We start from the raw sequence: 25,256 nt of genomic DNA on the forward strand, positions 1-25,256 counted from the left end.
CAGATGTGTTCTAGCTATTATACTTTCTCAAACTATAAAAGTTTTCCCTTATAATTAAAGCCTTACTAAATTAGGGTACCAAAGATTCCAAAGGAATAGGATTTAGGAAGACTGCATTTCTTTTTTGAAATTCAAAAACATGTAGTAACTACAGAAGGTATTTTATAGATGAATACACTAAATTTTTAAAATACGGCAAAGGACTTACAAAGGGAAAATAAGTTTCAAGGCTATTAAAACTATCCCTGTACTTTCCTGACATCATTCTAAACACAAGAATCAACAATGTAACCCTAGAATCTCAAAACTATATACATTGAACATAATAGATACTTGGGGCTTTCTGAAATCAGTTTTCAGAACTTTATTTTACAAGTAGGGAATGCACTTTTTAATTTTTTACTAACATTTTCCCCCTAGAGATACAATTTAGACATTCATATCTGCAAAGCAAAGAAATCATCAAACTAAGAGATTAGCGTAAGAGTCTATAGATAATATAATAGTTACACATGCATGTTCTCCAAACCATTGGGAATTTATTTCAACCAAGGCTCTCTAAGCCTTCATTATTTGTATGCAACTCCAGAGAAAACCAGTTCATCACTTTACAATTTCATGGTCATGATCAGGGAAAATGATGCTCTTCCAGTGAATCTGTACGTGTCAATCATTTCAGAGGCAGTCCAGGCCTCCTTTATGCCCATTATCCAGGGCAAGCCCTTGCCAATAAATAATCCCCTAGGAAATCAAATTTAAATGAAAAAGTATTCAGAAAGTACCCCATATGCGGGTATAATCTAGATAATCTTAGCCTAAATTTATCCCTGTCTCCTCAGTAAAGTACAGTGACTCAAGGTACATATTCCACAGAAGCAATGATTTCTTTTTCTTGGTCAGTACAGAAATATAATTTGTACTTCCTGAAAGTACTTTTACCTGTCTATCCATGAAGAAAGCCTCCTTTTATTGCCTTTGTCTTATTTCGAATATGTAATTCACAGGTTTACAAACTTTTCCAATGGCTACATTTCAGTTTGTAATCAGGAAACTTTTGAGTGGATGTTTTTATTTTATAAGGTTAACTATTTTACATTCATCGTTGGCCACAATAGTAGTAGTGGGCAGTTTCCTCGTAGAGAGCAATTCCAAACAGTGAGTAGATGCCTGCTAGCTCTCATCAGCAGGTTGTACCTCTTGTTCTTTTCCCTACATTTCATGACCATGAACTGCTTGACTGTCCACGGCAATGAAGCTCAGGCAACAGACCACAAAGGGTGACTGGAAGGAAGGAATATGTATGGCATCAAATTGGTCCTTTCTTTCCACCCTTCCCGAAAAAGCCAAGACATTTCAGTAACTAAGTTTTCAATAAGATTTATAAGTGCCTAAAATAATCCTTTGAAATTTTCTTACTAGAATAAAATATGAATTTTAGGAGAGTTATTGATCTAATTAAGGGTTGGGGGAGCACAAGAAACAGTAATAGTATTTTCAAAAAGTGTAACAATTCAGCAAAGATTATACATCGGTTGATGTGGCCCTAAGTTTTGTCAGTTTTAAAATGATTTTTTTAATTGTAAGGAAATAGGCTTAAACACAGAAAATAAAATATAGGCCAGTCCGTTATCTACATATTCTTCATCTTGGCCATGAGGTCTTCCAAGCTTTCACCAGAATCTTCCACTGTTGCCTCAGGCACAGAATCTTCTTGCTATCAACAAATGAGGAAAACCGCAGCAAAAAATTAACCATGTAAAATTCTTGATGCTTAGGAATATATAATGAGTAAGCTTTAACCATGCTCAGCAAGTTTACAAAGTAAATTCTCTTTAATAACCATGCCTTCTAATTTTTAGGAGAGACAAAGTCCTTTACTTTCCCCACCATCTTTTGATTTATAAGGCAATAATTTCAATATTCTTGAGATATCTACTGAAGTGGTACTTTTAAATGGTATTGTGGCTAAAACTACCAATGTACAAAAATGATTTATTTTCATTTAATCAAAATCTATTTTACTTGATCCATTAATGAGTGACAAAAAACTATTTTATGTTTATGTTTTCAAAAAGTTTAAATGTGCTTAGCATATTTCTATATTAGCACGGAATACCTCTCTCTTTCATACATCTTAATGCCTATAGTATAAAATATCTAAAACAAAAAATACTACACTGGCATTAAAAAACAGGATGAAGACGAAAGAAGATAAACATTTTCTCTTATGTGATATTTACTTCTGGTAAATCAGATTTTAGATGTACCTTTTTGGGAATTGTGTATGCCACTGTAATTCCTTCAGGTAAGTCAGGAACTGGACCTGAAGAATTTTTCAGTTCCTCTTCTGAAACCTCAGATACCAATTCAATACCTGTAGAGTTAAATTTGATCTTATAACAGTTTTTAAAGAACTTAAGCAATACTTATTCAAAATTTTTATCATCTTAATTATAATTAGATTCCCTCCCATAAAAGAGTTTGCTTCATGCTGCCATTTCATTTTTGAAAGAATTCCTACCCCACTCATTGTCTTCATGTATTATCTCTTCCTCTTCTTGAACAACCTCCTGTTTGGGCAGTGCTGCTACCTTTTTCTGTAAAAATCAAACAGAATCAAAGTGTTTATACTCATTCTCAGTTCTCTGAAGCATTAATCAAAAATTCTGGCAGGCTTCTTAGACTACTAAAAGCAAAAAAAGACTTTGAACAGAATTTTCATTTTTGAAGCATGGTGAATAAAAGTTTTAAGAATACAGAACCCGGGGCTGGCCTGGTGGCTTAGGCGGTTAGAGCTCCATGCTCCTAATTCTGAAGGCTGCCGGTTCGATTCCCACATGGGCCAGTAGGCTCTCTACCACAAGGTTGCCAGTTCAACTCCTCGAGTCCCGCAAAGGATGGTGGGCTCTGCCCCCTGCAACTAAAAAGTTGAACACGGCACCTTGAGCTGAGCTGCCACTGAGCTCCCAGATGGCTCAGTTGGTTGGAATGTGTCCTCTCAACCACAAGGTTGCCGGTTCGACTCTGGCAAGGGATGGTGGGCTGTGCCCCCTGCAACTAGAAAACAGCAACTGGACCTGGAGCTGAGCTGCACCCTCCACTACTAAGAAAAAGGACAATGACTTGAAGCTGAACGGCACCCTCCACAACTGAGATTGAAAGGACAATAACTTGACTTGGGGGAAAGAAAAAAAAGGCCTGGAAGTACACACTGTTCCCCCAATAAAGTCCTGTTCCACTTCCCCAATAAAAAGCAAAAAAAAAAACCATGGAGTGGACATTTATTTAAAAAAAAAAAAAGAATACAGAATCCAATTATCTTATATTCCAAATCTAAATAATTGTTTCTTCTTTTTCAAGTTATTATCTATGCAATATGATCTCTCATACATTTTGACAGGTTGACATATACCTTATATTCTTCCTGCTTCTTCCTGCAATTTCTGTCATCACACTGAGGATTAGGCTTCATGGACATAGTAGGAAAAAAATCCTGCATTGCATTGTATCCAAGGTAAAAACTAACAGTACCAAAATTTAACAGAAACCTGGAAAACAAATCAGACTTAAATAAAAGTATTAGAAGAAAATAATTGGATTTTCAAAAAATGAGTTTGAAATAGGTAGTCATTTTTGTAACAAGCAACTCAGAAAACAAATTTTTTATCTTGTTTATAGGGCCTTGCTTACAGTAGATATTTATTGAATGAATGCAGGAATGAATAGATTACTCCATTTCATCAACCATAAAACTATTATTTTTTTAAACCTCTAATAAAGAAAAAATACTGCCAATTAAACTATGGTATTCAACAACTTTAAGAAGCATCTGCTTTTAGAGAGGTTAAAATGTGGGAGAAGAATATCTTAAAAATCCCTGCGATGTGGTACTAAATCTAACTGCTAATTTTTTTAAGTTTTTATATATAACTTACTATAAAATTTAGTCTTAAATGGACAGCTCAATAAAATTTTACAAAAGTATTCACTACCAGATCAAAATATAGAGCATTTCCAGCATGCAGTAAAGTTCCCTGTGCTCTCTCAGTCAAATCTGATTCCTTTTGGAAGCTTATAGAGGGAAAATAATGTACATAAGATAAACAACAAAAGGAAAAATACTTTCAAGTGAATGTTCTTAATATACAAGACAAAAAACTGAGTAAAGGATATGAGCAAACATTTCACAGAAAAACTTAAGTGCTCAAATTACCACAAATAATTGAAAATTAAATGAGATACCCATTTTTCACCTTCATATTGACAAAGATTAAAGAATTTAATGATACCCAATGTTGTCAAAGGTCTGGGTGAATCAGGTACTCCTACACAGTGAGGGACATGTATAATCCTTTTGAAAGAGAAATTTAGTAAAATCTGTCAAAATAAATATTGCACAAACCCAGAAATTCCATTCTTAAAAATTCACACAGTACAAAAATCTAATATACAAAGATGTACGGCAAGATGTTTGCAGCATTGTTAATAGTAGCAAAAAAATTTAAGGTGCCTAAATTTCCATCAGTAGAGGGCTAGCTAAATATTCTCTTACATCCATAAAAGAATTATTTTATAGCCATAATGCCCCCCCCACCGCCTTTCCGTATCATACTATAAAATGTTTTGTTTAGATAGGACCTACTGAAGTTTGTACAGGCTATCTGCTCTTACATGATAAGCTCTGGACAGTCACCTTGAGAGTTCTTATGTATGCATTTTACAATTTCTTTTCTGGTAGTGGGCACTTCTGTTATCAGAGTGCCTTTCTATGTTACAATTTATTCTTATTATATTGGAGGCTTAGGAAGCATAATTAAGCTTATTAAAGTTATAAAGTGAGGAAAAAAACTGGCCTACCTAAAGAGATTCTGCTTTTAATAAAGTGAGGGCTGGTTCAAAAACTCTTTGATATTAATCTTAGCTGCAAGGAAATCTTCATCCTTTTTAGCTATAGATTAGATGGTATGGTTGTTGGGTATCTGTTTTGGGATTGCAGAGATATTACCCTGGTTAATGTTTAATCACATTCGTATTATTTTTAGTAAGAGTTTAAATCAAGATAGTGGAAACAAGTGCATTTATGCCTAAGTCTCCAATCTTTGGTCAAACCTGCAGATTTATATCATTTGGTTAATGAGTCATATATAACTACATCAGTACCATTTGTGTCACTTAACAAGAGCTATTCCAAATGCAGAGAGTAACACAAACATGTATGTGTATTAACACATGTAATATTAATTGACAGTTGACCCTTGAACAACACAGGCTTGAACTGTGCGGGGTCCACATATGTGTGGATTTTTTTCAATAAATACACAGTTGACCCTCCGTATCCCTGGAAATCTGTGGATGTAGAGGGCTGACTGTATGCTTTGTTCTACATCATTTTATATAAGGGACTTGAGCATCCATGGATTTTGGTATCTGCAGGGGGGTGGAGAGTGGTCCTGGAACCAATTCCCAGCAGACACCAAGGGTCAACTAGTTAAGTTTCTGGGGAGTCAAAAGTTGTACGTGGATTTTTGACTGCATGGGGGTTGGCACCCCTAGCCCCTGCAATGTTCAAGGGTCTGTACATTTAAATTAAATCTTATAAGATATACTTACATATAAATAAAAAGTACACATATATTATACATAATATATAAAATAAAAAATATATGTATATTTGAAACTAAATTTTTTAAAAATTAAATTCTTAGCTGGTAATTCCAACATTTGAAATACTTCATGAAACATATTTTCATCAAAAGCAAACAAGACATTCAGAAAATTAGCCCTTACTCACTTTAACACATTTTGTACCAAGATCCCAGCAACCACTCCCATAGTGGTAGGAAGACTGGCTGCACAAACACCTTCTCGTTTCAGAGTCTTTTCATCAATATTTGCAGCAACTACAAGTGGTGGAGCACACTACATGAAAAAACATAAAAGAAAATTTCAAAGAAAGGGAAAAAAGTATGTTCCAAATAGCATTCCACATACAAAGTTTGTTTTTTCTTTGAATTGTAATAATACATTTTCAATGCCCCTACGAACTCTAATACTTAACAGTGAAAAATAACCCAAAATGAATCGCATACCGCAAAACAAGCAGATTCTCCAGGAATTATGAGCTGTATGTGCCCCGAAACTGCATTTTCACTGACCCCAGACTCCATCCATGTTTGTCCAAGTTCATTACAAGCCTTAGTAGAAATAGGTGAAAACACAAGAACAAAAGAGCAAGAAGTAATTTACCGTAACTTCTTTTCATGAAAAACGGGTTTAACTAAATGGATTACCATAGGTTTTTAAAAATTAATTTTCAGAATAAAACAAGAAAGCTGTAAATAATGGAATTCCTTGGCAATTGCCACTCTCTATTTAAAAAGAAAACTGACAGGTAAGCAGTCTATAAATATCTATTTAATTGAACCACAGTTTACTGGATTTCTTATTAATGTAAAACTTCGTTTTTCTAAAACAATTTTAGCAACAAAAAATGCAAAATGTCATTTGAAAAGTTGAAAACAGTAATTTAGGAGAAAAAGAATTCAGTTTTATTTTTGAAAAAAACATATTTATATGCAATTTATATATATTTATACGTGTACTTAAAAATAAAGTAACAAAAGTTAAAACCAATGCTGACCAAGAATAAGAGTATTATAAGATAATAATTTATTTTAAAAATTGACATCACAAGTATCTATTTTAGTTCCCTCTTGTCATAAGAGAAAATAGGATACTAAAACATACGCTACAATAGCAAGTCTAGACAGGTCTCATAGCCATTAGAATACATTTCAAAAGTAGGCGAAGAGAACATTAAAAATAAAACATTATAAAAGGGTTTAAATGCAGAACTATTTTTAGTAAGGGGAACATATACTGATGGGATATACAGGAAAGTGGATCAATTCATGAGTATTACATTTTATACAATAGGAATACTCACTGTATTTATTGTCATTCGAGCTTCAAAATTGTCCACACAGCTAAGAACTAGGTCAACAGGTTTTCCCTCTTCTAATCCACCATTACTAGGCAAAGAAAGTAAGTTTTATTTGAAAAAAATCAGGACACAAAATACATTCTAATTATACTTTATTTGTTAGGTCACATTCATTCAGTAATGTTTAAGTATAATTATGACATAGTACATCTTTAATATTAAAGATCCAGTATATATCGAGTATTGCATAACTATTATAATATCAATGATATTGCAGTACTTCTTACACAACATGTATTAATATAAGGATGTAAGAAATATAAAGTGTATTCACAAAAGTTACCATTTACCTATAAGCTTTCACACACTTTTTTTCATGTTTCACTACAAATGCAAAAAAAGTTAACTGAATACAATTCAATATTTCAGTGGTGTTCTAAGAGTCTGCAAAAAACCATTTACAGACAGAAATATATTCTAAAACACAGAACATGTAATTGAGGATTCCTTATTATACTACTATAATAATGGGGACTTTTTGTTTTTTATTTTGTTGTTACTATTTTTTTTTGGACAATATATACTTTTTATTGAGTTCCTAGTACATAAAAATTACACAAAAAATTAAGTATTTGAAAAACAAAAATATGCATCATTCTATCAACTCATTGAATTAATCATCAGTACATTTTCTAATAATACTTGTTTAGCTGAGCTGGATATTGTGCAAAATATTCATAAATAAAAATTTACCTTATTCTATCCATGAAATGTTGAAAGTTTTCTACTGTAGTTATATTATAGTTGTGGACTTCAAAAAGAACATCAGGATTAATGTTCCTAAGAGAGAAAAAGGAAATGATTACAAAAACTACTAGTAGGACTCGTAGGAGAAAGCAGGAAAAAGAACTAAAGATCATTTAACAGAGATTAAAGAAATGAAATTCAAGTTATTCAAAGAAAACCCAAAGTCCTCTTCTATCTCTTTTGTCCCACTTCAAGGGCTAGGTTCAATGATTAGGTACAAAATGTAGATTGTCAGAAGGCTTATAAAAATGTTCTTGCAATCTAGGTGCTGGGAATTAAGCCTTTATCACCTGTTAGCAACAGCTCAGCCTGACAAAAGAGCTTCTTGGTTCCTTGTTCAATTCAGTGGAAGTATGTTTGGGCCCACAATGAAACTTCCTCGAGTAAGGGTTGGCCAACTATGACCCTTTGGCCAAAACTGACCTGCTACCTGTTTTGTAAGGTCTACAAGCTAAGAATAGTTTTTACATTTTTAAATGGTTGCAAGAAAAAAACAAAACAAAAGATCAACAGTATTTCATAATGTGAAAAATATATGAAATTTTAATTTCAAATTCCATAAGTAAAGTTTTATTGGAGCACAGCCATGTTCATTCAGTTTTATATCATTTATATTGCCTATGGCTGCTATTACACTAAAACTTCTTAGCTGAGCGATTTCAACAGAGACCATATGGCCCTCAAAGCCTAAATTTTTACTATTTAGTCCTACACAGAAAAAGGGTACCAACGCAGATCCAGGAGGTAAGACAATTCTTTGTATAAGTGAAATCTGCATTTTTATAGAGAAAAATTCAGGGCCATTTACACATTAACTCATACCAAATACACAGAGTAAGATTTCACTAAATACAGTTATGATTGCTATTCCATTTACCTCAAAGTATGTTCTGCTGCTTTAACTTTACTTAATCCTGCTTGATGAGGTTGGAAGAAAAGTCTATTCATATTGGCCAGTTCCACCTTGTCATAGTCAAAGAGTAGCAACTAAAATGAAAATAGTGGTATTCTGATGAAAAACATACCAATACAAAAACTAACAAAGAATAAACTAGTGGGCTTTACATTTGATGGGTTTAACAGTCTGACAGTCTGACAGTAATATTAGTGAACTCTGAAACACTGGGTGCCATATATTAACTCATTTAATGTGCATATGAAATAAGTATACAGATACTATTATCCTCATTTTAGAAATGAGACAACTGGGGCATTTGCCCTAAAGCCACTCAACTAATCTGTAGTAGAAACGGGACTCAAATCCAGGTACTCTCAATCCAGCATCTGCGCCCTAACCACACGCTGTACTGCCTCTCTAAATGATTTGCTGAGAAATTAACGTTTATAGTACTTCATACCAATTTTTTTTTAATTCTGCCAAAATTCTCTTCATTCCAATTTTTTGCTAAGAGCCAAGAACCCATTAGATAAATGAAATTTTTAAATAAGATAAAACTATAGTATAGCGTGACTCCCTTTGTGAATATGACACTGTATATACCCATGCCATGGCTAAAACATTATTCCAAATAGAATTACTATCTAATCAGTTAATCATTGTTTCCAGCTATATATATTTAGGCATGACAGTGCTTGTCACACACACATGCACATACTTTAAAATGGCCAAAAGATTCCATTTCTTATCTTTTAAGAAAAGTTGGACCCAAGGATTTCCAAGGTCCTTTCCTTAATCTAAGATTCTGTGACTCTGTAATACAATTCTCAGCCACTAAATTTAACAATAAAAACAAAAAAGGGAATTTCTTCTTCTCAATACAGAAACTTTAAAAAATTAACCCATTCCATAAAAACAACACCTAGGTAACCCTTAGTATCTTGCTAAGAAAGGTATTAATAACACTTATGCCCCCTATGATAATTTTCCAACCCTAGATTCTCTAAAATACGGTTTATTTAAGCTCATTCAACAATATTTATTAGATCAGTCCAAGTATGAAGGGTGAGTTTCAGCCTCAAAGCTGGTTTATGAGTAAGTTGTAGGAAATCCTAAATTTGGGAACAAGGAGGTGTGATTTGTAACTCTGCCACTAATTAGCTCTCATCACAGGTAAGTCACTTTCATTTTTTAGGCCTGTATCTTCATCTGAAAAATAAAGCAGCTGATCTAAATCTGGTGATCCAGGGTGCCCTGTGGATTCCAGAAACTTTCAGGGATAGAAGTGCGCTCTGGGTCTCCAATCCTCCACCTCCCTACATAACCCCATGACTTAGCTTCTTGTTGATCTGTTCTACATATTGAAGCAAGTTCTGAACCTTACCTATGTAGATCCTTAGCTTACAACCTGGAGTGCACACTGGAATCACTTGGGGGAGTGTCGTGCAGGGTCTCAGCTCCTACTCCCCGCCCAAGAACGAAGGACACGGTAAGGCCAAAAAGGAACACCCACGGAGCCATAGATAGGGGAGTCAAACCAATATATTCTCGCTGGCGGCTGGACTGGAGACACAGGAAGCAGGATCTACATAATCTGCCTAACAGCAGTCCGCGCTTGCCAGCCACCATCCTCTCGCTAGCCCCCATTCCTCCTCTGCTAGCGTAGCCACAGCCGTTATATTAGTGGCCAATGGCTTACGGGTTACAGCTGACGGCCAACTAGCCACAGCTGCTGGCATCTGATCACAGTTGATGGCCATTTACTACCCAAGCCAGCACCTTTCTATTGTGAGGCCGAGAGCCTGGAAACTGTTTTTTGGGGTTTTGTCCCCACAGGGAGTTTAAAAAAAAATAACATGTCTGAGTTCCATCCCCAGAGATTCTGATTAACCTATTATGAAGTGCAGTCTAGACATCAGAATTGTTTTTAATGTCCCAGGAAATTCCAATTACAGCAGTATTTGATAATCACTGTTCTAGATCGCTGCTACTCAAAATGTGGCCTGGGCCAGCAGCATCAGCATCACCTGGAGCTTTTTACAAATAAAGAAGCACTTCTCCACATTTAATATGCATATGAATCATCTGGGGATGTAGTTAAAATGCGATTTTGATTGGGCAGGTCTGGGGTGGGACCTACTGAATCAGAATCTGCCTGAAGCTCCCAGGCAGTTCTGCTACTACTTCTAGGACCAGACTGTGAGTCACAAGGATCCTGAGGTTCTTAAAGTGTCATCCCTGGAACAACATCATAATTACCTGGGAACTTGTAAGAAATTCAAATCCTTAGGTCCACCTGAAACCTACAAAATCAGTACCACTGGGGTAGTCTCCCAAGTGAGGCTGATGCACTGACACCTGAGAACCACGGATCTCCAGGATCTTGCCTATCCTTGATCAATCAGCCAGCGTACTGACAGCAGCTATAAGCAACTGTTGGCTGGCTTTTGTAAACTTCTTGACAGACTTTAAAATGTTATTAAACATTTTTGGTATTTTTGTGTTGTCTTTTCTATATTGGGAAATGAGCGCCTACTTTGAAACCACTTTCTTTTAAGAATTTGGGGGCACAGAGTGGACCAACATATTAAAAAGCATTGGTAACCTTTATGGGAAAATGTATGTTTTACCAAAATGACAAAGGGCATGTAATTGTGGAAAGCTTATGTATTCAACCATTATATAACATCATGGATTTCAGCTTTATAAATCTAAGATTGGTAGCCTGATGTCTGGTATAAGGTTATTTCTCCTTCCTACCCACAGTCTAAACCAATTTTAGAAAAAAAGCGAAAAATGTATGGGTTTAAAAAAATGTGGAGCATTCACCAGTTCAGTTTCAAGCATTTAAGTCCAAATTGTTTATATATTACCCAAACAAAAAAGTTCCTGAACAATTAGGTAGTCCTTCTTATATTAGCAATATTTCAGCTTCCATTTTGGTGGAGTTATGTCTTAACCTTCTCAGGTAGAAAGAACAATATGAATAAAGACACCACAAATCAATAAACCACTAATAATAATAAAAATCCTGATTTACCTGGTGTACTCCAGAGGTGAGTAGTTCCCTATATGATAGGCAAAGAGAAATGTTTTTACCTTACCAATGCCACATCTTGTCAGCATTTCAGCAGTCACACTACCAACTCCACCAACACCTACTATTGCTACAGCGAACGTACGGATTTTCTGTGAAATGCGAAATTATGTCTTGGTAAATAACTCATCAAAAATTATTTTCATTTACTGAAATCATCTTCAAAAATTTGGAAAAGTTTATCATACCTCATAGTCGCTTACAATTCCCATTCGTTTCAATGCCATCAGGCGGCTTAAAACAGAAAAAAAAAAAGTTTTAACGCTTACAATCTTTTAATAGGTAAACCTACATCACAGAAAATAAACAACAAAAATCAATCATTACTAATCCTTTAAAAGAGAAGAAATCTTTCAGCTGGCTTTTACCAGAGGAAACTGAATTACCAGGGCAGCTTTTAAAACACTGATACTTGAAAACCCCTCCCAGGTGCAAACTGTGCAACAAGATTATTTTTTAATTGGAAATAATTTTCCCCCAAAATTTCTGATATAGCTCTAGTGTCTTTTAGCTTCTGAAATTTGTACCTTACTGTGGTACCTTACTGTGGTGCCTGAAATGATGTACCTTACTGTGAATCTATTCTCCTCCACGGGGCTGAGTACTTGGCAGACCCTTACAAACTGGAAACACGTTTTTTCAGTTCTGGAAAATTTTCTTGAAGAATTTGATGATTTTCTTGTTTTTTTCTGGACTATCTTTCTGGAACTCCGATTATTTGGAAGTTGGACTACTTGGACTGGTCCTCTACTCTTTTCTTTCTCCTATTTTCCATCGTTTTAGTTTTCTGCTCTGTTCTCTGGATTTCTTTCAACTTTATTTTCCAACTTTTCTATTGAAATTTTCATTTTTGTTCTTCATTTTCAAGAATTCTTTTTAATAATCTAAGTGATTTTTTTTTCGTAGTACCTTGTTCTGTTTCATGTACAAAATATCATCTCTTATCTGGGGATAATGATAATGTTGGGTATGTGTCCCCCTTACATAGTCTATTCAAGTTATTATTTTTGTTGTTTCATTTCATGTTAGGAGCTTCTCTCATCCTTTGTTCTGCTCATATTTAAGAAGCAGACACTAATAAAGGCAAGGATATGGGTGATATTTGTTTGATTTTTGGGCTTCACTAAAGGGTAATCTGGAAGGGCTATTTAGTTGAAACCCAAAATGTCATTGTCTTTCAGTCTTCTTTGGTCTATCAGATTCCCTAGAGAAGAATCTTTTAATTTCCAGCCTGAAAGGCATTTATGGCTGTCAGTTTTGGGGTGTTAAGTGGAAGAACAAGGCTCAGAGTCCTAGCATTCAGTATGTGAGCAGTTAATTCCCTTACTTCAGGTACAAAGACCTACTTCAATTAATGGAAACCCTCTATTTTACTCTCTCCAATGTGTAAATGTCTAGTCTTTTCTCCTGGTAGGAAAGAGACATTAGCTCAGCTACATAAAGTGGAGTAGAAAACCTGGGCTCTGTTTCTTCAACAGATTTTCAACCGTATTTTTTAATCCCTACCCTAATCCCTTCTAGAAGTACCTCTGCCTATTCCTGAGCCTCTGGGGAATTCTGTGGTATAAACTGGTTTGCTAGCTTAAGAGTCAACTTTGGATCTGTCACCCATCCCTTTTCTAGTTACTAAAATTGTGTTACTATAATGTTCAAGTATAGGATCCACCCATCCCCATTATTAATAGACGCCCTCCATTTTTCCTGTGGGGGTGATTCCTTTTTAAAAATTCCTTTACAGTTGGGGCGGCTGGATGGCTCAGTTGGTTAGAGCACCAGCTCTGAACAACAGAGTTGCCAGTTCGATTCCCACATGGGCCAGTGAGCTGCGCCCTCCACAAACTAGATTGAAGGACAACGACTTGGAGCTGATGGGCCCTAGAGAAACACACTGTTCCCCAATATCCACCCCCCAAGAAAAAAAATTCCTTTACGGTCATTTTGCTGGGATTGAGTAGACAGTGACAATAAATACCTGTGATCAATCTGCTATGTTTGCCTTGATGCTCTCTTTAATCTTTATAAATAACCCTGAGAAGAATGTATTACAACCCCTTTTACAAATGAAGAAAAATATTCAGATTAATTAACTTACCCCAGTGAGCTACATAACAAACAAGAATTCAGAGCTGGGTTTTTAAGCTAGTATTTAAGACTAGTTTTTCTAATTTTAAAGCCTTTGCTCCCCTCTCCATTTTCTGCACAGGCTTATAATTATATTCTATACCACATAATTTTATGGTTACTTGTGTTGTTTAATCATTATTCCAGAACCATTGAGTCTCCAAAACTAAAGCAAAAGGTCTTTGAGTATCAGAGGTTTTATTTTTCTTTTGTATCACTTCATGCAATTAAAATGATGAACACCTACAAACCCCTCTCTTATATTTTTCAATAACTCTGTACTTTATCATAATTCTTACCACTCATATTGCAATCCCATGTTTACCTTTCTGTCTATCTCACACTCATCTGGTAACCTCTCCAGGGAAGTGACCATGTCTACTTTGTATCCCCAGTGTCCACGCATAAGAAAAATTCAATTAAGTGGTAGATAATATCATCCAGGAGGGCTGAGATGAAAAGGTGCTCACTTTTTACTGACTGAACAATATTTCAAAATATTAAGGCTGACCTTTATCAATTTTCCATGTACTACTGAAGAGCTTTGGGAGTCAATTGCGATCTCCTATGTAGCAGTTTTAATAAAGGTACAAATCAGATAGAAAATACTAAATGTTTAGAGTTCTGAAAGTCTGTGATTAGAATATCAAGGGATTGTCTCACATTAAAATGTCTGAAATATGATTCTATATGTATATCTGATCCACATCCCTTTCTTTTTCATTCTTGGATGACAATTTTAATTTTCATTTGTAAAATTACAAAATCTTTAAGGATGCCAAATGAAATACTTTCAACTCATTCTGATTAGAGATGTCAGTTCATGTGTCATGCGGGCGTCTCAGCTAGCTCCCGCTCCCTGCACAAGAAGGCAGGACATGGTGAGGCCAAAAAGGAACACCAATGGAGCCATAAATAGGGGAGTCACACCACTATATTCTCGCTGGCAGCTGGGTTGGAGACACAGAAAGCAGGAGTCACAATCTTCTGGCCATTTCTCTGCCAGCGAATCAACCAGCCTCGCCACAGCAGTTATATCAGTGGCTAATTGGCCAATTGGCCAACTGGCCACAGCTGACAGCCAACCACCACCACCGGAGCCAGCACGTTTCCAAGTGAGGCTGAGAGCCTGGAAACTGCTCTCTGGGACTCTGTCACTACATCATGCTTATTTAAACTCTAAAAATTTTGTATCATTAACCCTTCATATTTGGCAACACAGTTAAAATACATGCACACTTGTCAGTTGTATCTCAATAAAATTGAAAGAAAAACATAATTAAGACAACTTGCTAACCAATTAGCCCTGATGAATGAGGGAAAAGCAAGACTCTGGGATGATTTCAGTTGATTTTGGTTAATAGGAACTCTTCTGTAATTATGGAATTAGAATTTGTCAGGTTTTTCTATTATAAACATAATTAACATTGTTTTGCCTAAATACTGGTCTGCATTTCAGGTTGGTAAAAAAAATGTATACATGCACTGTAAAACTTCCTCTGAGGTTTTATATGTCATAAATAAATAAAACCTTTTTTTTAAATCCAGACTCTGCTGCTATTTAAAGGGAAAGTGTAACAATAACATATTTCCTGTTTCACGTACTTTAAAACTATCCAATTTTTTAGCCACACTAATTAGTGGTTCATTTGTTTTTACTGGGGAGACAGTTCCATATGAACTTTGGATAAAACAAACCTAAGGCCAGTCCAGGTCTTATTACCTATTACTAGCTCCATTACCTGAGGATAAGTCACAGAAGCTCTCTAAGCCTCAATTTTCTCACCTATAAAATGGGGGCAAAATAATATAATAGTAGCTATCTCCTAGGGTTGTGTAAGGAGGAAAATGCACGAGTGAGGATGCATAAAAAGTACTTAGCAGGTAGTGGAAGCTCGGTTAATCTGCACTGAGCAACAGTCTTACACAAAGCTTAGTATGTACAATAGCTACTCGAAGAATTTTATATGTACTGACATTTTCAATCATCACAACTCTGACCGAGATATTACTATTCCCCCCGAGGTACAAGTGACAAACTGAAGCAGACAGGTTTAGAACTCGCCCAAGGTTACTCCGCTACTAAGAGTTGAGATTTGACTCCAATCAATTCGATCCTAGAGTCAGCACCTTAACCACTGCCTAGGTTCGACCTCTGCTGAATGAACAAACCTTATTCTAAAACCAAGGAAGGCAAGAAGGGGACAGAACTGGTCAAGTCGAATGGCTGTAGGGCTAATCCAGCTCTCCCCGCCAAGCCCCCAATTTAAGAAACATTAAGAAGCCTTTCTGAAACTCGAAGGGTATGCTTAGCGGGCATTGCATCTGAGGTCATCTTCCGAGAGCGGTTACTATCAGTTTCGTGCAGAGCCAGGTACGTTACGAGGTAGGGGGAGTAGTAAACTGGATACGTACGTGTCCTCAGCAGGCACAGGAGGAGCGCCATATGGCTGCTTCCCTTGTTTTGTTTTTGTTTTATTTTATTTTATTTTTTAAGAGAAAGGACATTTTCCGACCAGTACTAAGACTTGGCCTTGCCGCGTTTGGGAACAGGACCCCCCGCCCCCCCAGCACAAGAAAAAGGCAATGGGAGGCTGTGTGGACGGGACGCAGGGGAGCCCTCACTCCCGACCACACGGAGTCGCGGTGACCCCGCCCCGGTCGCACGCCTCCGACCCCCGACGCCGGGCACCTGTAGGGGTTGGAGTCCACCACCTCCGGGCTCATCTTCTCGATGCGGGGCCGGCCCACTCCTCCGTCGCTGCCCCCCGGGGCCCGCAGGCTTCTCTCCTGGGCCAACTCCCGCTCCAGCTCCCGAACCCGCTGCTGCAGCCGCTCCACAGACTCGGCCATGGCTGGGACCCCGGCCGCCAAAGCTCCCAGCCCGGGTCTTCGCCGTCGCCGCCGCCCCACGCTGCTAGGTGTCCCGGGCCCCCGGGGGGTGTAAGGAGGCGCTTGGCGGCGGCCCTCCCAGCCCAGCCCTCTGGGGAAGTGCTCGCGGCGCTCACAGCCCGACACGTCTCCGCCACTCCTGCGGGCCCGGCACCGCACCGCTTCCGGTTGCAGTCATCTCTCCCCCGAACAAAACACCCGCCCCTTTCCGCTTTTTCCTTCGCTGGATCCTAAGAGACCAGAACCAGCGGGTCCTAAAGGTCCATCACCCGCGGCCTACGACGTCGCCTTTCCAACCGCTGAAACACCAGGACCTTTTATTCTTGGGCTCGAGATCCTGACGGGCCCTTTTCTGACCAGGACGCTTCCGCCTGCCGGTGCATTCAATTTAGAGGTTGAAAGGCCTGTACGTTCTTATTTGCCGGTAGCGACTAACGTGACTTTGTTGTCTGAAACTGAGGTCGCCCGCTCTGAAAACTGACCAAAAAGTGAAATCCGAACACACAGAGGCCCTCCGGGCAGTACCCAGCTGCAGCCTACATCACTGGCTTCCGCTGCTTAATGTTGCTCAGCAACGGCGCCTCACGTTGTGTGATTGGCTGGAGCCACGGGGCCCGCCTCTAGAGGCGTGCGGGCCTCGCTCCCGGCCTCGCCCTCTGGCTATAAAGTAGCACTCCCCACGCGAGAAGGGTCTGTGGATTCCGGGTTTCTGGGGCTCGCGGAGGCGGTCATGGAGAACCGTGCCTCCAGCGAGCCCGGAGCGGCCGAGGTGCTCCCGCAACACGAGTTCGACTACAGGTCCCTGGAGGCCTACCTAAAGGAGCACTTGCCCGGCTTTGAGGCCGCACCCGAGGCCAAGCTGCTTGTTACCCAGTACAGGTATCCACGCCGGCCTTCTCCAGGAGAATCAAATCTCTGTGCATAGTGCTCGCCTTCCTTGGGCCCTGGGTGGGTGCCCGGTGTAGCCCACCACGACTTCCTTTCCGGTAATGACGCCCTCTGCAGGCGGGAGCTGTCCTCGCCCGTCCCCGGCCTTCCATTCTGGGTAGTTCCCATTGGTGGGCCGTAATGAAAGCGATTCACAGGGATGTACCTCGGGGATTCACTGGGGCAATTAAGGGTGGAAGAGCTGTGGGGTATAAAGAGGCTTTTTCTCAACTTTTGTTCTCGAACCATTAGTTGTGTGTGTGTGTGTGTGTGTGTGTGTTGTTTTTCTGAGGGGCCTATGTAATGTAATGCCTTTACAATTGGTCATATCCCCGGAGGCGGTTAGTGGCACCACCTGGGAGATCCGAATTCTCATACTAGCTTTTCCACGTAGCAAATCACAGCACCACTTTGGGCTTTACTTCTTTTTGAAGTGAGGGAACTGGATGATGATCCTGAGATTACCGGTCCCCACCTTGAATCTGGCTCTAGGCTGACGTTTTATAACAAAATATAAGTTTATAAGTTAAGTTTATTCTAACAATAGTATTTTCATACACAGAGCTATAGAACCAATCCTGGCTTCCAGAAGATTAGATCTGCCACAGACTGAGTGGGAATTTCAATATATTACATAAACTCTTTGGTAATTGGTTTCCTAATCTGTAATGAATACATGGCCGTTCTGAGTAATCCTGATAATGAAATAAGATAGTTGAAAGGACTTAAAACATTGCAACAGAACCACATACCCGTGGCATTTAGTACTGGCATTTATATTCCTGATTTCGGTAGTAAAGGAAATGGATTAGAGAGAGTTTTGAGGTATAGAATTAAAAGGCACCTGGTCTCAAAGATATTGGAGGATAAAGGAGAAGGTGCACTGAAAAATAACAGGTTTCTAGCCTTAGAAGTCCTATGTTACCAACAAACTAAAACAGGTCAAAGTTTAGATTTCAACTGTTCCACTTGCTGTACGAATCTGGACAAGTTATTTAACTCTTTTGAGCATTGAGTCCTCCTTTGGCAAAACGGAGATAATATTTACCTCCTAGAGTTGGAGAATTATCTAACTGAAAGATAATTCTGAATTAACTTGAATGTTAAATAAACTAGGATTGCATTTTGATAAATGGAATTAGTTGTGGCATAAATAGTATAGACATATTCGTTTTATTGCTCTTAGTGCTTTGCAGGTGTGTTTATTACAAATTGAAAGTAAGACCTTCTGCACTGGTATAGAATTAACCCTTGGTCGCTGGCAGAAGGTAAAAGGATTCACAAGACTCAGAAAAGTAGGAAAGCAAAGAAAGGTTTATTGAAGGTTGGGCAGAGAGAGAGAATGTCCATGGCAGTGTCTAAAGAAGACAGCTGCCAGGGGTTTCTGTTTGAAAGAGAAATACTGGCAAAAAGGAGCCAGGGCAGAGTCTGATAGGGACAGGTACAGCAGGTTGCTGTTTAGCTGGGGTTTTATGTTTTTCTATGCATTGTGCAGGGGACTAGTCATCTTGCAATTGTTTACAGTTTTGGCTGGTGCCTTCTGAGAACTATTGTTGAGGTTGGCTTTCTCTGAAAATTGTCCTGGTGTTTGTCAGTCCACAGGTGTAACGTTAGCCCGGGTCTTAGACCTTAAGTGGTTAATCTTTAAATCTATTCTTGCTAGTCTCCAGATTCATTCTTATCAACTCTTCTTCTAACTCATCACCTTACACCAGCAAAAAGATTATGACTCTCTTTATTGCTGTACATGCTTTATTACAGTGGTTTGGAACCAAACATGCAGTATCTCTGAAGTATGCCTCTATCTGTGTATGGAGCTATCCCACAGAAAATACACATTTATTTCCAGGACACATGAAAAAGTTAATGAAAATTGAAGACATGTTAGGCTTGAAAGGAAGTTTTTCAAAAATTCTAAAGTGTCAATCTTACAAAAAAAATCAGAATATAAATGCCAAAAGTTTAGAAATAACTGAAGAAAGACAGCTGTCAAACACATGTTTAGAAACTAACTGATTCACGGATTAAACAACAAATGATCTACAGAAAATAATAAAGTATCAAAGTTCAGTATGTAAAAATCAATTGCATTTCTGTACTTTAGCAACAATTAAAATGTAATCTTCAAAAAGATATAATCGATAAGAGCATCAAAATTCTTAAATATTAATCTAATAAAATGTGTGAGAACCTTTGTAGAGAAAATTATAAAATTTTGTTAAGATCTTAAAAAGAAATAAATTGAGAGATGCCAATGTTCATGAATAGGAAAATTCAATAGTAAATTTATCTTTGTTTTTTTCCAACCTATGTATTGATTCAGTGCAGTGGCAATCAGCCCTACTTTTTTCTGTAATTTGAAAAATTACTTTTAAATTATGTGTTCAAAATCAAAGGGCTAAAGATAGCAAAAACACTCCTGAAGAGGAACAAAGTACGAGGCTTGAATTAACAAGACATGGTATTAATACAGAAATAGACCAATAAAATAAGAGTCCACAAAAAACCCCACATATTTATAGAATTTTGATGTATGAGGTCGGACAGTTAAGTTTGCGAACTCATCCTAGAAAAAGTGCTACATACCTCAATTGCTGAATTTTACTACGGTCACCTTCTAAGTGCTCCCCTTGGGAAGCTATGCACTGACACTAGCACTTAGTCCACCCTTCAAAGCAATTTTGGAACTCTTTTTCTGGAATGGCCATCAGAGCTGTCATCGTATTACCCTTGATGTCCTGAATGTCATCAAAATGTCTTCCTTTTAATATTTCCTTTACCTTTGGGTAAAAAAAGAAGTCATTGGGGGCCAGATCAAGTGAGTAGGGAGCATGTTCCAATACAGTTATTTGTTTCCTGGCTAAAAACTCCCTCACAAACAGTGCCATGTGAGCTGGTGCATTGTGATGCAAGAGCCATGAATTGGTGAAAAGTTCAGGTCGTCTGACTTTTTCATGCAGCCTTCTCAGCACTTCCAAATAGTAAACTTGGTGAACTGTTTGTCCAGTTGGTACAAATTCATAATGAATAATCCCTCTGCTATCAAAAAAGGTTAGCAGCATCGGTGCAACAAGTTCACAAACTTAATTGTCAGACCGTATATGACAATGCTGGCATTGAGAATCAGTGTGTATAGGGGAAGACTTCAACAAATTATACAGGTATAATTATCTGTATAAAAAAATTAAAATTAGACCCTTTTCTTTGAAAGTCCCTGGTGAATTACAGACTTTAGAGTTAAGGCAAAACTGTAAACATTTGGAAGACAGAGATGATCTTTGAGACTTTGGAGTAGAGTAGAAAAATCTTTAAAAAGACCAAAGCACAAAATATAAAGGAAGTGAGTGATAAATTTTCAGCAAAAGACTCCTTAGAAAGTGAAACCTAAAAAAGAAAATGTTTGCAGTGTATATAAATGGGTAAAAGATTAATTACTATCCAAATATATTAAAAAACTACAAATGGCCCAACAGATAAATGGTCAAAAGACTTAAAGATGCTCAACGTCATTGCACTGTAGTAATCAGGGAAATGCAAATTAAAACAATGAGGTACTATTTCATACCTCCGTACTGCCTGAAAAAATATAGTCTGACAGTTTCAAACGTGGGTCAGGATCCGGAGTAACAGAGATTCATACTCACAGTTGGTGAGGATGTGAATTAACGTAACTACTTTGGAAAACAATTTGGCATGATCATGTAAACATGAAGATGGAAAGATATACATACCCCATGACACAGAAATTCTATTCCTAGGTGTATGCTCCTGAGAAATTATTGGAGTAGGGTGTCAGGAGAAAACCTATTAAGACGTTCACTTGCACTGTAATAGCAAAAGTACAGGAATGATACAATGTTCATCAGTAGTAGAAGGGATGAATAAATTGTGGTATACTCACATGGTAGAATTCCATACAGCTGTGAAAATGATTCAACTGCAGCTATTCACAACACACAGAATCAAAAAGTGGACAAATAAGCAGTAATTGTTTAGGGACATAAACTTTTAAGGAATGATAAATTAAAAAATTAGGACAGTAGTTACTCTGAGGGGAGGGGGACATAGAGAGCTTCAGAGATACAGAAATTCCCCCTTAAACTAAGTAGTGAGGACACTGGTATTTGTTGTGTTATTCTTTCTGCTTTACACATTTTGTAAATATTCTTTTTATGCAAAATTTATTTTTTGAATTTGCAAAAGTTAAATCATTAGAAATATAAAATATTTAAACAATAATGAAACCATTGTATAGCTTAATACAATACAAACTGATTTGTGTTAAGTGCCTCATCTGTACCTGGCATTGATTGCTCCATCCACTGGGGATATAACAAAAAATTCTTGCCTTCTTGGAACTTTCATTCTATTTAGACAAAACAACTGAAATCACTTTCTAAATATTTTAGTGAAGGCGATACGTATTTGGAGAGAATTAAAGGAGAACAGGAAATATTTGCGGGGGGTAGAAGCAGGAAGGCCTCGCTGAGAAGGTGGCAGTCAGCAAAGACTTGAAGAAGATGAGGACGTGAACTGTACGGCTCTCTGGGGGAAGGGTGTTCTAGGCAGAGAGAACAGCAAGATAAAGGCTGTTCTGACCTTTAGGGGGGAAGTGTGCCCAGTGTGTTGAGGGAGTTACAAGCCAGTGTTCCCGGTGTAGTGGAAGCAAGGGCCGTGGTCCTGTCAGCCATTATAAGGACTTTGGCCTTTACTTTGAGTGGAGATGGGAGGAGATTAGGGTTTGTGGATAGAGGAAGAACATGATTTGTGTTTTTAAACAATCTGTTTGCCTGTTGTGTTTTACTAAAGAGGGCAAAGTCAGGGAGACCAGTTTGGAGTGTATTGCAATGATCCGAGAGAGATATTAGTGGCATAGGCCAGGATGGTAGTGCGGAATAGGTGCCAAGTGGTCGTATTCTGGGTTGATTTGGAAGGATTTACTGAATGATAGATGTAGGGTATGAAAGAAAAAGAAGAGACAAATATGAGGTTGGTTCAAAAGTAATTGCGGTTTTGCAATTATTTTTAACCTTTTAAACCGCAATTACTTTTACACCAACCTAATAGTATCTGTTTTTGTCTTGGTCACTGGAAAAACAGAGTTGCCATAAAGTAAAATGGAGATGACTGTAGAGAAGTAGATTTGAGGGGGAATACCAGAACTCAGTTTTGGAGTGTTAAGTTTCAGGATGCCTTTCAGATATCCAAGAGGACATGTACAGTAAACAGTTCATTATATGAGTCTGGTGGTCAGGGCAGAGGTCTGGACTAGGTATGTACACATGGGAGTCATTGACATAGAGAAGGTATTTAAAGCCATGAGATCACAGCTTGCCTGGAAAATGAGTCTACGTAAAGAAAGAAGAGGTCTAGAAACTTAGTCCCAGGCACCTCAATATTAAGGAGCTGAAGAATTAAGGAGGAACTACAAAAGAATCTAAGAAGGAGTGGCCGGAGAGGTAGGGGGAAAATCATGGTGTAAATACCATAACAGTATTAGTGACCTTGAAAAAGTAGTTTCAGTGGAAAGATAGGAATGAATGCTGGATTGAAATGGGTTTAAGAAAAAATAGAAGAATTGGAGCAGGGAATGTAAACAACTGTCGAGTTTTTCTACAAAGGGGAATATAAATGTTTTAAGTAGAGGGGGAAGTGGGGTCAAGAGAAATCTTTAAAAAATATATTTGTATGCTGCTGGCAGTGATCCAGAAGAGAGAAAAAATTGAGCAGGAGAGAGGCTGGAATGAAGTCCTTGAGCAGACAAGAGTAGGCTGGGATCTAATTCACAAGAGAAGGGATTGTCCTTAGAAATGTGAACATTCTTCTACAGACTCTGCAGAGAAGACAGCGTATATGGGTACTGATGCTTGTGTGCAGTAGACATGGTACTGTAACCCTGTAGGAGTTCTCACCTAATTGCTTTAGTTTCTCAGTGAAATAGGAAGCTAGAATGAGCGGAGAGTAAAGATGGAGGAGAAGGTTTGAAGAGAGAGGAGAAATTGTGAAATAATCATCCATGAGCATGGGAGAATAAACAAGCTATGATTGTCAGGGTTCACTTTGAGGTTCATGGTAAATTGGAAGCAAGAATAGTTATTTTAGTAGATATTATTGATATTTACCCAGATTCTTTTGGATTCTTTTTTTCTGTTTCCCTGTATGCTCTTGTTTGATGGCTTTTGCTTCTAATAACCAGCACCTGTGGCTCTTTTTTGTACTGCCTGTGGCCTAGTGGAGCCTCCTTTGTCCTGAATGTTCTACTGCTCAAGATGGCCCTTAACTAATGACTGTTGGGTTCAGGAGTATGAAATCCTCATCATTCTTGCTGTGGAGGTAAGACAACTCTCAGGTGTAACCTACACTGCAGAGTCCTCTCCCCACCATGAGATCAGGCTGAAGCTACCCTCGAAAGGACTTTGTCTCATATCGTACTCTTGCTCGGCTTTCTCCCCTTTGTTGACCTGCTTCTCCCGATTTCTTATTGGTTTCCCAAGTGTTTCCTTAATAAGTCACTTGCACCTGAATCTTTCTCTCAGGATCTGTTTCTACGGGACCTAACAATAATCATGGCTGTTTCTTTCTCCAGCTACATTCAGTTATATGAGTGCAGGCAAAGAGTTGCATTTAATCAGGATGGGAGAATCCAAGCAAATAACATGAAGTGAAAAAGGTCAAGTATATTAAAGATGTATTCAAGGGAGTGGTTATGTAATTGACCATCAAATTTAAGCTAGGTAAGGAAGGACATGGTGGGGAAAAGGGAGAGCTGATGGGTGGTGAAAAGGTAATATGATCAATAGCCGATAGGTTCCAGGATTGAAGGATTGTTGGAATTGAAGTACCAGTGGGAGTGATTAGAAAGATAGATTGTGGTCGGAGCTATAAATGCTTAAAAAGTAGGATTATGTAGTGCTTGAATTGTTGATATTTATAAGGTGTAGGGTGTGTCCATTAGAATGAGTGACTGAGGTAGTAGAAAGGGAAATATCACTGAAGGAGAAGAATTCTAGGAACTGACAGGCCTGAGTGTTGGAATGATCATCTGTGTGGATTTTGAAATCATTAATTAGGATAGGAGCAGTGTTAATAAGAGTAATAGTGAATCAAGCTGAATGCTTTGGCAATGAGAGGAAGTGATCTGAGAGTTACTAGGTGAGTGCAACGAGAAAGGGTAGAAGGTTCTAGTCTCATGACAGATTCAAAGCTGCCGGAGTGGGCTTTAGACCAGAGGGAGGGCAAAAAGTCTGGAAGTGCCAGTGAGTACCAGGAAGAACACAGACTCCATCTCCAGACCCATTGGCTGAGTGATGTGGGGAAACCCCACATCTACAGTTAAGAGGCCTACAAAGGAAACAGGGTCTTCATGGAACATTCCGGTTTGAGTTAGAGCAAGGAGATGAATGTTCCATTCAGAGAAGGGATCAAAGTTGTGCGTCATTATGCTACTGAAAGAAAATGAATTCCAGGGCACACAGTAGAAAGGTGTCAGGAGTTGGGGGCTAGGGGCAGTGTGGGAGAACAAGACAAAATAGGGACTATGCAGAGCCTTATGGGAATTAAAATGCAGTAGA

The 25,256-nt window shown here is 38.1% G+C and overlaps 2 protein-coding genes across 9 annotated transcripts in view; one reads left to right on the plus strand and one right to left on the minus strand.

Moving 5' to 3' along the window:
- Positions 1-349: 349 nt before the first annotated feature.
- On the minus strand, positions 350-17,408 carry UBA5 (ubiquitin like modifier activating enzyme 5). Of its 5 annotated transcripts, XM_081072001.1 has the most exons (12): positions 16,559-17,408; positions 11,934-11,979; positions 11,748-11,837; positions 8,628-8,737; positions 7,697-7,783; positions 6,947-7,031; positions 6,090-6,194; positions 5,792-5,919; positions 3,413-3,548; positions 2,522-2,597; positions 2,268-2,374; positions 350-1,714 (listed from the first exon to the last, which is right to left on the minus strand). In XM_081072001.1, exons 1-12 carry the CDS (start codon positions 16,717-16,719, stop codon positions 1,631-1,633), a joined length of 1,215 nt encoding a protein of 404 aa, XP_080928127.1. In that variant the 5' UTR covers positions 16,720-17,408; the 3' UTR covers positions 350-1,630. The 5 variants fall into 5 exon arrangements, with proteins under 5 accessions (XP_080928127.1, XP_080928128.1, XP_080928130.1 ...); XM_081072002.1 differs by lacking the exon at positions 11,748-11,837 and having other exon boundaries at positions 16,559-17,304; XM_081072004.1 differs by lacking the exons at positions 11,748-11,837; positions 11,934-11,979 and having other exon boundaries at positions 16,559-17,318.
- The window catches only part of ACAD11 (acyl-CoA dehydrogenase family member 11), a 71,611-nt gene continuing 63,720 nt past the window's right edge, over positions 17,366-25,256 (plus strand). Inside the window, exon 1 of one of the 4 annotated variants that reach the window (XM_081071998.1) lies at positions 17,366-17,637. In XM_081071998.1, the coding sequence (XP_080928124.1) occupies positions 17,489-17,637 (149 nt within the window). In that variant the 5' untranslated portion in view covers positions 17,366-17,488. Of the gene's footprint in view, positions 17,745-23,881; positions 24,019-25,256 lie in introns of those variants that run through there. The other 3 variants (XM_081072000.1, XR_013994870.1, XM_081071999.1) reach the window with 3 other exon arrangements.

This window comes from Rhinolophus hipposideros, assembly GCF_964194185.1.
Source record: "Rhinolophus hipposideros genome assembly, chromosome: 14".
Taxonomy (NCBI): domain Eukaryota; kingdom Metazoa; phylum Chordata; class Mammalia; order Chiroptera; family Rhinolophidae; genus Rhinolophus; species Rhinolophus hipposideros.